General features: G+C 36.1%; 1 protein-coding gene across 1 annotated transcript in view; it reads right to left on the bottom strand.

The window, feature by feature from the left end:
* IPO11 (importin 11) overlaps positions 1-16,936 on the bottom strand; it is a 199,437-nt gene that overhangs the window by 53,518 nt on the left and 128,983 nt on the right. Inside the window, exons 26-27 of the mRNA XM_090276309.1 lie at positions 9,195-9,290; positions 8,377-8,490 (exon numbers count right to left, since the gene is read on the bottom strand). Of these exons, the coding sequence (XP_090132435.1) occupies positions 8,377-8,490; positions 9,195-9,290 (210 nt within the window). The remainder of the gene's footprint in view (positions 1-8,376; positions 8,491-9,194; positions 9,291-16,936) is intronic.

Raw genomic sequence — 16,936 nt, 5'->3', positions numbered from 1 at the left:
AAGAGATTTGAAACAAGGAAATGAAAATTTCACATGTATACATCAAAAGACTCAACTTGGTTTCTCTAAAGTAAATAGTAAGGTCACAAAAACAGAAACAGAACAACTGTAACAATGTTGATGATCATTTATAGCAAATCATGAAGCAACAAAAAATTCTGCATTGTTTTCAGGGAACTAATTTCTAAAGTCAAAACGTTCCTTAAGCATACAATGAAAAGATGGTGGGATTTCTGTACTTTCATAATGTTTAACAAATTCTACCCAGGCAAATGCAGATACAAACTAATCATGTTGATACCAATTAAATAATTACCTACTATAGGGAAAAAAAAACCAAACCCTTTATTTCCAACTGGTTCCATCACTTTATTATAGCTTTTAAAGAATGTAAGTTACAAATACATCTTTAGAAGAATAAAGTAATTTTGTAGCGTTATATTCCTATAAAGCAGAATAAAAAATGTTTAGGCAAATGATGATCTTTTCTCTCTACATGTTATTTTCTTAGTCTAACCATACCAACTGCTATTCAAAAAATAAAATGCTATTTTTACATAATATTTTATGAACCTGTCGGCTCATTGTGTGGAAACAAAAAAGTACCTTCAATCTCTCTGGAATTTGAAAGATGCATGCAGTTTTTTTTAATCCTCACCCAAGAATATGTATTGATTTTTAGAGAGGAGAGCAAGGAGTGAAGGGGGGAAAGGGGGGAGGAGGAGGGAGAGAAAAAGAAAAAGAAACATTGATGTGAGACAGAAACACTGATCAGTTGCCTCCTTTACGTGCCCTGAGAGTGGGGTTCGAATCCACAACCTAGGTATATCCCCTGATTGGGAATCAAACCTGCAACTTTTTAATGTATATGGAATGATGCTCCAACCAACTGAGCCACCCAGCCAGGGCTATATATGTAGTTTTAGGCCTGATTAAGAAACAAATTTTATGGTCTAAGTGGCAAGTCTTCAGGAGAGCCATCTTCTTAGAATGAAGAATTTTTCAAATGTGGAATAAATTACCAAAATGTCTCACTCTCCACAAACTTATAAAATCTAAATTAAAGAATATTGCCAGAATGAATAAGATGACAATGTTTCTAGAAAACAAGGACATACTTAAGCAGTAGTTGAGTTCAGTCTTAGTTTTGTAGAAAGACAAGTAGATATTACTCAAATTCAGCTGTAAATACCTTATTGCATCTTTACAATGAAGTTATTTACCCTAGAAGCATACTGGCATTGTGAAAACAACTTTAGTATTGAACATATGCATTTGCTGGCTCCTTCTGAACTCCCACTAAAAGAAGAAAAAATATAAAAAGCAAAGAACTCCACAGGGTGTATAGAGAGCAGAAATTAAAATGAGTAACAGTGGCAACGAGTTTTCAGATGACAGCAGGAGGATGAGAGAGTGGTGAGTGAGTTGGCAGAATAGAAAAGCCTGAAACCAGCTGCCTGGCAGGAGAATAACAATCTAATGCAAAATGATTTAGTCCTCAGAACCCTGTAATCAACAGGCGGCCTAGAAGACAAAAGGGTAGCAGAGATTAAAAGTAAAAACTGGCTGAGGGAAAAATAAAAATAAAAACTGGCTAAGGACCAATCAGAACTTTCTAGATCCCCTTTCCCACTGCTGAAGGAATCCAAAGGTACAATATCTAGAAAAATGAAACCAAAGAGGCTCTAACTTAAGACACCAAGAACAAAGAAAGGCAAGGTGAGGTACAAACTAAAATCAAATGATTTTAATGAAAATCTGGCTCCTAATGGCAAAACACCACTATCCCAAGCGTTTTTTCCCACCCCTAGTCCCACAATACTTTATACCAAGGAAAAGGCTACCTCTCAGAAGAAAAGGGAAGACCATGAAAAAAAAAAGGGTCTACAAATACTACTGTCATTTGCCAGTTAGTTCCCTACAGCAAAAGTATCACTCCTTAACACCCCAAGGTTCTACATTGTAAATCAGATGACTAATCCAAAGACTTCATCATTCATTCAATATAAACAAATGGCTCTTCAAGACTGCACAGTAAATGCTTAGCGGGAAAAACTATCTAATGATAACTTCTGCAATTAACCCGGTCCTTTCTTAAAGATATAAAGTCACTGAATTAATCTGGCGTCCTCTACTACCTCACAACTGTTTCCAAGTATTTAGGACAGACAAGCCTTTGTCCAAATCCTTGCTTGCTCCAAAGCTATGTGGACTCACTGGATGGAACTCATTGCCTAGACCTGTTTAATTCCTGCACGTACTTTGGATGTTCTTTAGATCTGTACCCACAGTTAAGGAGTAGCCATTTGAGCTCAAATAATATTTCATCCATTTCATTCCCCTAGTCTCTACACTCAAACATGATGGCTTGACAATTTTGTCAAATTCTTTGTAAAAACATTTTCTCTTCACAATGAAAAGCGGAAAATATAAGAAGTATTCCACGAAAAGCCTGCGGTCTAAATACAGTGTCAGAAATACATCTGAACCAATGATAACAGCTCTCTCCTCGGTCCTTCATAATGCCAATGGACTTGAAGCGGTACCAGCATCTAACACAGGTCATTATTTCTCTGTGTAATGATATTTAGCCCAGTGGAGGTGGCCTATTTTCACGTATTTTTTAAATGATGATTATTTGAGATAAAATAATTTCAGAAAATTTACCATATGATGACTTTCAAATGCACAGCACCTAAAGAACTATCCATTAGTTACTCAGTACTAGGTAAGTATATTATTTTGGGTGTAAACTTGATGTTAAGTATAAGACGGCACAGAAGCAAATTCCCTTTAAAGTCTAAAAACAAGTAAAGCTATATTTTCAGATCTCCATTTGTGCAAATATACACCTTTCTAGATGACCCATTTCCAGACTCAATTCATGCTCCTACTAACAATTACTTGAGGTAAAATAATGTTAAAAATATTTTAAAAGTAAAAGTATTTTAAAATTTAAGATCTTATTTCTATATATATATACAGTAACTACTTATAAAGCTATATAAATAGTAGCACTCTCGTCTCGTCGTCGTCGGCAGCCGTCCGTCTCGAGAGACGATGGTGTAGCTTCTTAAGAGTCTATCTGCACCGCCGAGAATGGCTGTGCAGTCCGACTCGGGAGTGACAAGGTATCTGTCTCCTCCCGTGTTGAATCGACATCTTACGATGACGCTGGAGTGTCCTCTCCAGTGAAGCTGAAGCTACAGAGCCTGGGCAGGGTGATATGGAGGGTCTGCTGTTGCCCATGCAGCAGACCCCCCCTCTCTTCGCAGCTGAAGGGTCCAAGGGAAAGACGGAGTCAATACAGCTTGGCTTCAGGTGCGCCGCAGGAGTTGCCGGTGTTGACTACAACGTCAAACCGCCTTAGGGACTCCGGCTCCGGATTTTCTGTCGGGGTTTACTCCCTTAGCCTTTCCCCTGAAGAGGTATGCCGCAAGGCAGCGGAGGTAAATAGTAGCACTAATCAATATCAAATCATTTTAATAACTTCTGCTTTTCCACCATGTGAGGACACAGGAAGAAGCTGGCACTCCGCCCCTTGGAGAAGAACCTTCACCAAAATCCAACCACAGGGGCACCCTGATCTTGGCCCTCTGAGTCTCTATAGAGTTTGCATTGTCAATCAGAGTCTGTATCCCAGAAGACACATGAAACCATAAACAGAAAAATATGGTGCATTTTCCCAAGCCCATCAACTCTTAGCTTTGTCACTTTGGAGCTCATAGTCAAATGGAGAAGACAAGCAAGTAAGCAATTCTGCAGTTTAATCTGAAAGATCACGCAGTTGACTTATGGATTAAAGACTGCAGGTTATGGTAATCCAGTGATGAGATAAGGCCTTGATCTATTCAGTAGCAAAAAAGAGAAGATGGATTTTGTGTGCTGGTATACAAAAATACAGGGGATAAAAAGGTAAGTTAAATAACTTTGGTATAACCGGCCCAGGCTCCACAAGATGTAGAAACACAATGTGTTGACAGGTATTAAAGACTACTCTTTGATATTTGCAAATCTTAGAGATGTGTAATTTGGGGCACATCACTAGATCATTTTAAAAAGTACTTGCTATTTTAAAAATAAAATATTAACTTATTTCACCCTCAAAAGAAATATCTAAAATATTTGCTGATATTTAAAAATTATAAGTATAATCCTTTATTTAATGCTGCTGACACTAGCTGAATAATAGTACAGTGTGAGTCAAGATTTCACAATTAAAAAGGCATCAAATACTTTCAACAATTTCCTCCCTATTGACTAAGCAACCTGTAGTCTCAACAAGTAGTAATTTTTCATAATGTTCTTAGTCATAAACCACCTCTTCCATTAAACATGCTGCAATTACATTTAAAGGTTTTTCTAGCCCTTCAAAATACTTATGGGATATTTAGACTATCAATATCTCTAATGTCTATAAAATTCATCCAAAAGTCATATTTAATTGTTCATCTAAAAGTCATATTTAGTTGGTTTAATTTTACCTCACTTTCAATAAACTGAACTTCATGACCATTATTAGCCAAATTCAGGATACAATAAGTGAATGAACCTAAAAATTCAATATCTTTTTCATCTGTCATTAAGAAAGGATCCACATAATTAGACAAGTTTTCTTGTAATTAATTTATTTTGGTTGACTATGTCACATTTCTTAATTTCTGTAATATCTTCCACCTTTTTCATAATTTTTTTTTCATTTTATATCCTTAATTTTTGTGTGTGTGAATAATTGAAATACTTTGCAACAGAGTAAGAATTCTAACATATTTAATATGTCAACACTGGTAGACCTAATCAGTAAACAAAGGACAAAAAATAAAAGTATAGATTGAAAAGACATAAGTAAAACCATCTCACCTTGCACGCAATATGAATGCATATGACAAAATTCTAAGGAATCTAAAATAAAACTACCAGTAAGTTTACTAAAGTCACAGGATACTTGCTCAATAAATAAAAATCAATTTCATTTCTTTTCACTACCAGTGAATAAATGAAAAACTGGAATTCTCAAAACACCATTTACAATAGCATTAAAATCCAGAACAGGTTTAACAAAATATGTGCAAGACATGTTCAATGAAAACTACAAAACATTGTTGGAAACACTAAAAATAAACACTTCAATAAATGTATATCCATGCTTATAGATTAAAAGACTGTCTTGCTAAGATAAAAATTCTCCCTAATCTATAAAATCAACATAAAGTCATTCTAAATCCCAGCAGGAATTTTCAGGCTTTTTTTGTAGAAGTCAGCAGGCCAATTCTAATAATGATATAGAAATGTAATGGACCTAGATAGAATACCAATCTTACTTCAAACAAGAACAAAGTGGAGGATATATACTGTTTCAAGACCTATTATAACTAACCAAGATAGTCTGATAGCATAACAATAAGTGTTCAGATCAATGAAATGAAGAAGAGTTGAAAAAGATGCACACATACAGAGGTGAGCAAAAAAGTTCATTTACAGTTGTGAATATGTGAAAGTTTATTCTTATATAATTATTAATTTGCATTATTTGCCATTATTATTATTATTATTATTTTGTAATCATACTTATGATTTATCTTTTAGGTAAAGATGGCTAGTAACTCGTCATTTTTGATAAAAATGCCAAAGGAAGTCAATGGGAAAAAGATGTCTTTTAGATAAATCTTTCTGGAATAACCTAGAACATACAAAAACATATATATGTATATGTGTATATGTATATATGTTGTATATGTGTAACATACATAATAACCATTGAACCTTATCTCCCACATACAAAAAATTAACTCAAAATGAATCAGTAACCATGAAAACTTCCAGAAAACACAGGAGAAAACCTTCACGACTTTCAGGTTGACAGACTTCTTAAAACAGACACAAAAGTCTAAACCATAAAAGACAAAAAGTCATAAACAACTTCTGGTCTCAAAAAAAAAAATACATTAATAAAAAATGAAAAGGGAAGCTAAAGACTGGGGGAAAGATTCATGATGCATATATCTGACAAAGTCTTAAATCTAGAAAGCCATTCTTGTCCTGTATGGAACTCTTACAACTCAAGAAAAAGACACACAAACTTTAAAAATTCGCAAAAGATTTTAAACACTTCACAGAAAATACACAAGTGAGTAGTAAGCACATAAAAAGATGTGTGAAGGCTTAAGTAATCAAGAAAATTCAAATGAAACCACAATGAGATCTCCATTAGAAATCCACCAGAATGGTAGGTAACAAAGACTGACACTGACTACCAAGTGCTAGTGAGGATTAAGGAGCAACCTAAACTGACACACACTGATGGTAGGACAAAAACACTATAACCATTTTTTAAAAGTCTGGCCACACCAAGCATTGCCAACAATATAGAGAAATTGGAACCCCTGTGCGCTATGGGAGAAAATTTTAAATGGTACAACTGCTGTGGAAAACAACACGGCGTTTCCTCAAAATATTAAAAATAAAATCACCATATAATCAGGCAATTCCACTGCTGGATATATACCCAAAAGATCTGAAAGCAGGGTCTCAAAGAGGTATTTGTACATCCACGTTCATATTCATAGCAACTTTATTCATAGTAGTAAATGTGGGAGTAACCCAAGTGTCTATTGATTAATGAATGGATAAGCAGAATGTGGTATATATAAGGAATATTATTCAGCCTTAAGCTGAAGCTACAGAGTTGGACTGCACAGCCATTCTCGGCGGTGCAGATAGACTCTTAAGAAGCTACACCATCGTCTCTCGAGACGGACGGCTGCCGACGACGATTATTCAGCCTTAAAAAGGAAGGAAATTCTGACACATTGCTACTAACATAGGTGAACCTTCAACACATTTTGCTAAGTAATATGTTTGTCACACACACAATTACTGTAATTACTGTATGACTGCACTTATCTCAGGTAATTAAGAGTAGTCAAAATCAGACAGAAAGTACAACGGTGGTTGCCAGAAACGGGGAAGGGGAGACTGGGGAAGTTATTGCTTAGTGGGTGGAGAGGTTCAAGTTCTACAAGAGGGAATTATGAAGATGGATAGTGGTGATGACTGTACAACATTATGAATATATGTATACCGCTGATCTGTATGTTTAAAATGGTTAAGAGGGTACATTTTGTTATGTGCATTTTATTATTTTTTATTATGAAAAAAACTGGGGAAATTTTTAACATAGTTGATAGCTTTTCTTACTCTTCCCACAGCATGTTGGACACATCTCTAACACAGTACTTATAATAATATTAATCCGAAATTGCCTATTTAAGTGCTCCCTCCCTTGAAAGAATACTGTAAGCTTGTCAAAGCCAGTGTTTTCAAGGACTAGTAGAGAAGGGTCTGTTCTAGGAAAAGTAGGAGGCGGTGGAATGAAGCCTCTGAGGTACCAGGCCCTGAAGTTATGTTGCTGGCATTTCTATACCAATTCTATCATTCACCAGCTATGCAAACTTGAGCAAGTCACTAAAGGTCTCTAACCCTCAGAGTTCTCATGTATGAGACAAACATATAAATAATCTCGTTGTGAGGATTTAAAATAATACTTGAAATGTATATTATTATTAAATATATTATTATTAAAATGACAAATTTTGCTGAACCCAATTGAATAAGCTCTTTAAATGTTAAACATTAACCCACCACATTTAGATTTTTATAAAGCTAATGAAAAATCTCTTCAATCTATTCATCAAAACAAAGGCTGGCATCTCTAATTCATCAGTCTAATTCTAGAAAAACTATATGCATTCTAAAATGTGTACTTCCTTACTCTGGATTTCCTTGAAGTAGAAATAGTTATATCTGTTTCAGCTCACAAACCAAAAGGTTTCATAAATTGCCTATATTTTATAAATCTTAATAGGCTAATGACTTAAAATATAAAAACCACATTTTAATATGTTTATAGTCTCAAGCAACCAACTAACTTATGAACCTATTCAATAATTATTACAATAGTTGGTTTCAGCTACAGTATTTTTTAAATAAGCCCTGAGGAAAAAGGTAATTTACCCAATAAATGATAATGGAAACTTATTGTATGGAAATAAGAACAAGTTAATTAAAGAAATGAAACAAAAACAGTATATGATTATATGTATCTGATTCATTTAATGTATGGCTGCAGCCATACATTTCTATATGCCTATTGCTGAGCAGAATAAAATTGCCTATTTTGAGAAGAAAATGTAAGTTCCAATTGCCATTTACAGATTCCTTTTATTTTCTTCCTCTAAATTATAGGTACAATGTAAGTTTTAGATATAAAAATAGAAGTTTTAATACAGTTAAGACTTAAGGAATCATTATTTCACCAAGTTATTTCCAATTTATATGGATAAAGACTTCCTTTAACTTTAATAAATTGATTCTTACCTCTTGATTAAATTTATGTGCCATCTCAGTAAGAAGTGAAGAAAAGAAACTAGTGTTTTGTAGCAGGACTCGACCCATAACTCCGAGATACGTTGACATCACTACAGGGTATCTCTGTACAATTAAAATACAGCACATGTAAAATTGTGTTAAGGTACAGAATAAAAAATTATAAAAATCACTGCCATAGTAACTATCAATAGGGATATGAGATAACAATATCCTTCTTCATAGTGCTTCTTCAGAATGAGCTGTTAATATCACCTGACTCTCTAACTTACTAAATATATATGACATAAGGTAATATATACACATATGTATAGGCATAATATATGCATATATGTTTATATGTGTGTGTATATATATGTATGTGTGTATACAGATGATAAAGCAAGAACAGAAAAAGAATATTTACCAATGGCATTATTTATATGTTTCAATTACTTTACATGCTCTTAACATACACAGTTACATGGATCTATTTAAGAGCTGGACTTAGAACATAACAGGTATTTTCATATATTCAGTATGTAACAAAACTAGCACTTTTTTTTCCCCATTCCTCTGCTTCAAATCTTTGTGTATGAATACACAGGCATATGAGAGATGAGATATCAAAGGATATCTATCATTTCCTATGTGAAAAATAAAAACCAAAGCTGTATGAATATGTGAAATTTACTTATTTCAAAATAATCAAATATTTTTTAAAGTTTTCCTTTTACATAAGACAATGAAGAAGTAATTTTCCAGTGAAGAAGGAAAATAATTAAAACTGTAAAACTTTACTGTCCTCAGAAGCTTAATAAAAATCTTACCTCCCCTTCTATAATACCTCTGAAAACACAGGGTAGAATTGGTTGAAACATTTGCGGGCCTAATACTGGGTTCACTTTAAGGGCATTTTCCACAACCTAGAAATCAGAAAGACACATTGGTAACAGTTAATAAAGCAAGTCATTACTTTATGTAAAACACAGGTAAAGAAAACAATGTATTAAATATTACACACCAAATTGAAGATATTTATAAATGAGTACATGAGGTAAGTATCTGATATTCTGGTTCTGACACACTTTTACAAAATAATCCATTAGAAATGCAATTTAAAATCAAATGTAAAATATTTAGACACAGCTGTACACTTTAACAGAATTAATCCCATTTTGCTAACATAGGCATCATGTTGTTAATAGAACTGTTTGTTTTTTTTTAATTCTCACCAGAGGATTTTTTAAAAAATTGAATTTAGAGAGAGGGAGAGAGAGAAAGAAACTCTGACGTGAGAGAAACATTAATCAGTTGCCACCCCAACCAAGGATCGAACCCACAGCCTAGTTATGTGCCCTGACTGGGAATCGTACCCACAACCTTTGGTGTTTGGGATGATGCTCCAACCAGTGAATAACCTGGCAGGAGCGTTAATGGAATTCTTATCTTTGCATTTTAAACAAATAACCCTTATAAAATGTTGCAATAGAGGCAAGAAAAGGCATTTCAAAAGTATTGGCTTTTAATAGTGAAAAGGAAAGTCAGTAACGACTGTACACAATGTCCAAAAATATCTACATTTATTGATAAAATGGTCAGAAAAGGGCATGTTGTGTATATACTGAATATTTATTAAAAGAGAAATGACCTTATTTCACTTATAATATGGTCATATAAATTATTAACCATGAGCACTGACTGTTACAAGTAAAAATTATGAAATATAAATTACCTTTATATGATCAAGATAGAGTCCCTCTATAACAAAGGTAGCAGAAAATTCAAAGTGAAGTGTTTGCTTACCTTTGTTTCATTTTGTAGGAAGTAAAGAAAGCAGTGGTCAGGAAGCAGCAATGAGGACAAAGAAGTGTATAGCATGCTTCCAGTTCCACCACTCAGAGGAAGAACATCTTTTGAGAGACTTGTGAACAAGGACCAGTCTCAAAGCAGAGCCAAATTTCCCTTTAAATTTCAAGCAATATTTCCCAAGACTGACTACTGGTATTCTAAGTGGGCAAGTGTTTACTGCTGTAGGACATGCTTTAGGGGCTTTTAGTATCTTTAGTCTGTACTCATTATTTGCCTTACCCTGGCTGGTTTGGCTCAGTGGATTGAGCGTCGGCCTGCGAGCTAAGTGTCGCTGGTTCGATCTTCCAGTCAGGGCACATCAGAGAAGGAAAACTCTGACTCCAAAAAACCTCCGCTGCCTTGCGGCATACCTCTTCAGGGGAAAGGCTAAGGGAGTAAACCCCGACAGAAAATCCGGAGCCGGAGTCCCTAAGGCGGTTTGACGTTGTAGTCAACACCGGCAACTCCTGCGGCGCACCTGAAGCCAAGCTGTATTGACTCCGTCTTTCCCTTGGACCCTTCAGCTGCGAAGAGAGGGGGGGTCTGCTGCATGGGCAACAGCAGACCCTCCATATCACCCTGCCCAGGCTCTGTAGCTTCAGCTTCACTGGAGAGGACACTCCAGCGTCATCGCAAGATGTCGATTCAACACGGGAGGAGACAGATACCGTGTCACTCCCGAGTCGGACTGCACAACCATTCTCGGCGGTGCAGATAAGACTCTTAAGAAGCTACACCATCGTCTCTCGAGACGGACGGCTGCCGCCGCCGCCGCTGACTCATTATTTGCCAATAGCATGCTCCAAACACAAGGACAATCACACACCTCCATGCATTTAAAAACATTCTCCAGGTAAGGAGAGTACCCAGGAATGACAGTGTTTTCTAATACAGAACAAGGAGTTAAAGTGAATGTCCAAAGACTAGCTTAAAAACATAAAAATTTTATGGTGGGCTATCTACTAAGAGACACAGAATAGAAAATACCACAGTTCCTGATTAAAAGTAAAAGGAGATTCAGAATATATTAAATATGATCTCCATAAGGTTTATTTTGTTTCAAAAACTGGATTTGGAATAGAGATGGAGAAGGCATTTGGTAAAAATGGGAATGTAGACAAGTTAGTGGACTGAGTCTCAGAGGTAAACAGTCTCTATTTTTAAACTATAAATAGAAAGTAAAACTACCTGTGATTGTTAGAAACGTATTTAATTTCATTCCCTCTTGAAACATCACTAAAACTACATGAAAAGTATTTTAAAGGGAAGAGGACAATTTTAAAAAGACAAAGAAAATGAGAGTTAAATATTAAAAACTACAAAAAAGAAATTCAAAAGACACTGGAAGAGATTTCTTTGGCAAAATTAAAGTAATAAAATACCTAATGGGCAATTATGTCTGAACTTACTGAGCAGAGACAAGACAGAGATTTAGAGCACATAAAATGTGATGCAGCACATAGAACAAAATGAAGGATAAAAACTACATGATCTACCAACAGATGTAGAAATAACATTTGATAAAATCCAGCACCCATTTATGATTAAATCTCTCAGCAGAGTGGGAACAGAGGGAACATACCTAAACATCATAAAGGCCACATATGACAAACCCACTGCCAGTATCGTATTCAATGGCCAAAAACTACACGCGTTCCCCTTAATATCTGGAACAAGACAGGCATGTCCGCTTTCACCTCTTTTATTCAACATAGTACTGGAAATCCTAGCCATAGCAATCAGACAAGAAGAAGAAATAAAAGGCATCCAAATTGGAAAGTTAGAAGTGAAACTGTCATTATTTGCAGATGACTTTAAACTGTACAAAGAGAACCCTAAATATTCCACCAAGAAACAACTAAAACTGATAAATGAATTCAGTAAAGGAGTAGGAGACAAAATTAAATTCCAGAAACCAGTTGCAATTTTGTATGCCAATAATGAACTATCAGAAAGGAAACTTAAGAAAACAAAGCCACTCACAATTGCTTCAAAAAGAATAAAATACCAAGAAATAAACCTAACCAAGAAGACTTCCAGCTAAGATGGAGGCCTAGACTGACACGCTTCGTCTCCTTCCACAACTAAGAAGGAATACAACTACCGCAAAACCAGAAATAACCAGAAGTTCCAGAAAATAAATGGAAGTCCAACGTATGAAGTTATAAAGAAGTGGTGCCCGTCTGGATGGGTAGGAGGGGCAAAGCTGAGGTGGAGAGGTAAAGTTGTGCTGGCGGCGGCGGCAGCGGTGAAAAGATGGCGGTAAGCACAGACACCCATATTTAAGGGGAGGCAAGAAGTACCTGGGGAGCATCCCCAGCTGCAGATCAGACCTGTCAGCTTGTGATTCCAGTGCCGGGGAAGGCAGACCTCCATTGCGTTGGACTGTGAGGACTGTGAGGGCTGGAGGGTGTGGGGACGAAGGAGGAGGCTCCCAGTCTCTCAACAGAGAGTGAACGGCAGGAATCCATCTTGGACCCCCAACCCCACAGAAAACGCCACAGTGTGGTGAGAAGGGTTGCCTGGTTGTGACAAGTCCACGGGGTTCCATCCTCTATAGCGTAGGAGATGCGACAGCCCCATCCAGGAAGCAAAGGTAAACACAAAACTGTCAAGATGGCACAGATCATGATAAGAGATCCTGGTGACACAGCTGACCAGACAGTAAAAATCTAATTTAATGAAGCAGTAGATAGGAAATCTTTCTGAGGCACAGTTCAGAGTGTTGGTTATAAAAGTGCTCACAGACTTAAAAGCAGATCTTAAACAAGACGGGAGAGGAATGAAGGCTAGTTTTGCTGAAATTAACAAAAACATATACAAAACTAGTGGTGAGGGAAAGAAAACCAGGGATCAAATCAACAAATTGGAACACAGGGAAGGAACAAACAGTCAACCAGTGCAGAAAGAGGAAACTAAAAGTGTGGAAAATGAGGAGAGGCTCAGAAACCTATGGGACAGCTCTAAGTGGGGCAACATCTGAATCATAGGGTTGCCAGAAGGTGAAGAAGAACTAGAAATTGAAAAATTATGTGAAAATATAATAAAGCAGAACTTCCCTAACTTGGGGAAGGAAATAGACTTACAGGTCCAGGAAGCACCGAGAGTTACAAAGAAACTGGACCCAGGGAGAACCACACCAAGACACATTATAATCAAAATGTCAAAAATTAAGGATAAAGAGAGAATCTTAAAAGCGGCAAGAGAGAAGAGAATTACGTACAAAGGGGTCCCAATAAGACTATCAGCTGATTTCTCAAAAGAAACTCTGTAGGCTAGAAGGAACTAGTAAGAAATATTCAAAGTAATGAAAAGCAAAAACTTACAACCACGATTACTCTATCCAGAGAAGCTGTCATTCAGAATAGATGAGCAGAGAAAGTGCTTCCAGGACAGAGTAAAACTGAAGGAGTTCATCAGATCCAAACCACTGTTATATGAAATGTTAAAGGGACTTGTTTAGGAGAAAAAGGATCAAAATTATGAACATTAAAATGAAAACTGTATCACAACAACCAACAACAGAAGCTAAGGAACCGAAACAAAGGCAAACTAAGTAGGCAACGAGAGTGGGATAAGAATATAGATATGGGGAACACTATGGGAGGAGGTCAGCAGGGAAGGGGAAGGGGGGAAAGGTAGGGAGATGGTAGGAGGGAGTGGAGTAGACAGGAAGATGTTGAGAACTATATGCACAACCAATGGGCATGGACTAAGGGGGGGGCACAACTGGAGGGAGGGGAGTCACTGGGTGGAGGGGAACAAAGAGAAAAGAAATTGAGGCAATTGTAACAGCCTAATCAATAAAGCATATTAAAAATAAATAAATAAAAATCCTCACTGTAGGAAGGTACAGATAAAAAGAAATCTTATTAAAAGTTAAGTAAACAAAGCTTCTTTTCTCTACAGCTTCATAAAAGGAGAAAAGTAATAAACATGTAATGTAATTGTAAATATAACAACATTGATGTCAAATTCCTCCCAGGGCTTTTTGATGCCTCTGTGGCTCCTGCTTAAAACTTTCTCTTTATGGAGGATTCCAAAGAGGCCCAGGTAAATCGTGACATGTTGCTGAACATTATGCTGAATGTGAGAAGCCAAGAACTCTTGTGTTTTCTTCCCAGTAGCTCAATTAACTTGAAAAGGAAAAGGGAAAGAAAAAAAAAACCTAACCAAGAATGTAAAAGACCTGTACTCAGAAAATTATAAGACACTGGAGAAAGAAAGTGAAGAATACATAAACAAATAAATAGAAACACATACCATGTTCATGGATAGGAAGACTTAACATCATTAAATTGTCCATACAACCCAAAGCAATCTACAGATTCACTGCAATTTCTATCAAGATACCAATGACTTATTGCACAGAACTATAACACAGATTTCAAAAATTTATATGGAACCACAAACGTCCCCAAATAGCAACAGCGATCTTGAGAAAGAAGAATGAAGTTGGGGGAAGCACACTACCTAATATCAAACTATACTATAAGGCCATAGTAATCAAATGAGTACTGGCATAAAAAGTCACCTAAGTCAATGGAAGAGAATAGAGCCTAGAAATAAACCCACACTTTTACTGTGAATTAATATTTGACAGAGGAAGTAAGCACATACAATGGACTAAAGATAGTTTATTCAATAAATAGAGTTGTGAAAATTAGACAGATGTGCAGAAAAATGAAACTAGACCACGTTCTTACTCCACATACAAGAATAAATTCAGAATGGATTAAAGACTTAAAAGTTAGACCCAAAACCATAAAAATCCTAGAAGAAAACATAGGAAGTATACTCTCGGACACTGTTCATAGAAGTATTCATAGCAGTATTTTATCTGATATATCTCCTCAGGCAAAGGAAACAAAGAAAAAAAATGAACAAATTGGACTACATCAAACTAAAAGTTTTTGCACAGCAAAGGAAACCATCAACACAATAAAAAAGACAACCCAGTGAATGTGAGAATATACTTGCCAATACATCTGAAAAGGGGTTAATATACAAAATTTAAAAAGAATTTACAAAACTCCACACCAAAAAAACAATCCAATTTAAAAATGGGCAAAGGACCTGAAGAGACACTTCTCCAAAGAGGACATAAGATGGCCAATAGACATATGGAAAGATGTTCATTGTCACTAATCATCAGAAAAATGCAATTTAAAACCACATGAGTTACCACCTCACACCTATCAGAATGGCTACCATCAATAAATCAACAAACAACAAAGTGCTGCTGAAGATGTAGAGGAACCCTTTTGCATTGATGCTGGGATTGCAGATTGGTGCAGCCACCGTGGAAAGCAGTATGGAGATACCTCAAAAAATTAAAAATGGAACTACCTTATGACCCAGTGATTCCTCTTCTGGGAATTTATCTGACAATATCCAAAAGACTAATTCAAAAGAATATATGCACCCTTACTTTTATTGCAGCATTACTTACAATCTCCAAGGTTTGGAAGCAGCCAAGTCTCATCAGTAGATGAGTGGATAAAACAACTATGGGTTCTTTATACAATGGACTACTTGGCCATAAAAAAGAAAATTTTACCCTTTGCAACAGTATGGATGGACCTGGAATACACTATGCTAAGTGAAATAAACCAGTCAGAGAAAGCCAAATACCATATGCTTTCACTCCTTTGTGGGATCTAATGGACAACCTGAACTAAGAAGGAAAATAGAGACAGATTCATAGATAAGAGAGCAGGGTCACAGCACTAGGGGAGGGGACTAGGGCATGGAGGGATTGAGCAAAAAGGAAAAAGGACTCATGGACATGGACAATAGGGTGGTTATTGCTGGGGGACGGGGGTATAAGAGACAACCAGTAATGGAAATAAGTACAATTTAAAAATAACTTAAAAAATAATAATAAATAAAAAGAAAAAACAAATTACACTAAGCCCTGACCAGTGTGGGTCAGCTGCTTGGTCATTGCCCAGCAAAGTGAAAATTTGTCAGTTCAATCTGATCACGGCACAAGCCTGGGTTTCCGTTCGGTCCCCAGTAAGGACGTGTATGAGGAGTGACTAATCAATGTTTCTCATAACGATGTTTTTCTCCTCCTCTTTCTCCCTCCCTTCCCCCCTCTTAAAATAAATAAAATCTTTTAAATTTTTTTTTAAAAAATTAATAACTCCAAGGATTACAAAAGTTCGTGGAGAAAACAATCACATTTTGATCATTATGATTTTTAAAATACATATTCATTTAAATGTTATTTATCATTCAATACAAACAAGCTGTCACTCTACATATTCTTTATATATAAAGGTATCGTTACTATTTTTTGTTAAAATATTTACCTTATTTTTAAAATATTTTATTTATTATGCTATTACAGTTGTCTCAATTTTTCCCCTTTGTCCCCCTCCACCCAGTACCTCCATTCCCTCTGTGAATCCCCCCCTTAGTTCATGTCCCTGGGTGGTGCAAGTAAGTTCTGTGGCTGCTCCATTTCCTGTACTATTTGTAACATCCTCCTGTCTGTACCTACAAATGTATGCTTCTTAACCCCTGCACCCTTTCCCCAATAATGCCCCTTCCCCCTCCCAGCTGATAATCCACCAAGTTATCTCCATAGCTATGATTCTGTTCCTGTTCTGCTTGTTTGCTTATTGTTTTCCTTTAGATTCAGTTATTGATAGTTGTGAATTTTTTTGCCACTTTAATGTGCATAGTTTTGATCTCCTTTTTCTTAAATAAGTCC

Source organism: Furipterus horrens, unplaced genomic scaffold (genome assembly GCF_987537825.1).
Source record: "Furipterus horrens unplaced genomic scaffold, mFurHor1.1.pri manual_scaffold_5, whole genome shotgun sequence".
Classification (NCBI taxonomy): Eukaryota; Metazoa; Chordata; class Mammalia; order Chiroptera; family Furipteridae; genus Furipterus; species Furipterus horrens.
Note: the sequence above shows the minus strand (reverse complement) of the source record. Positions and strands in the feature narration are given on the sequence as shown.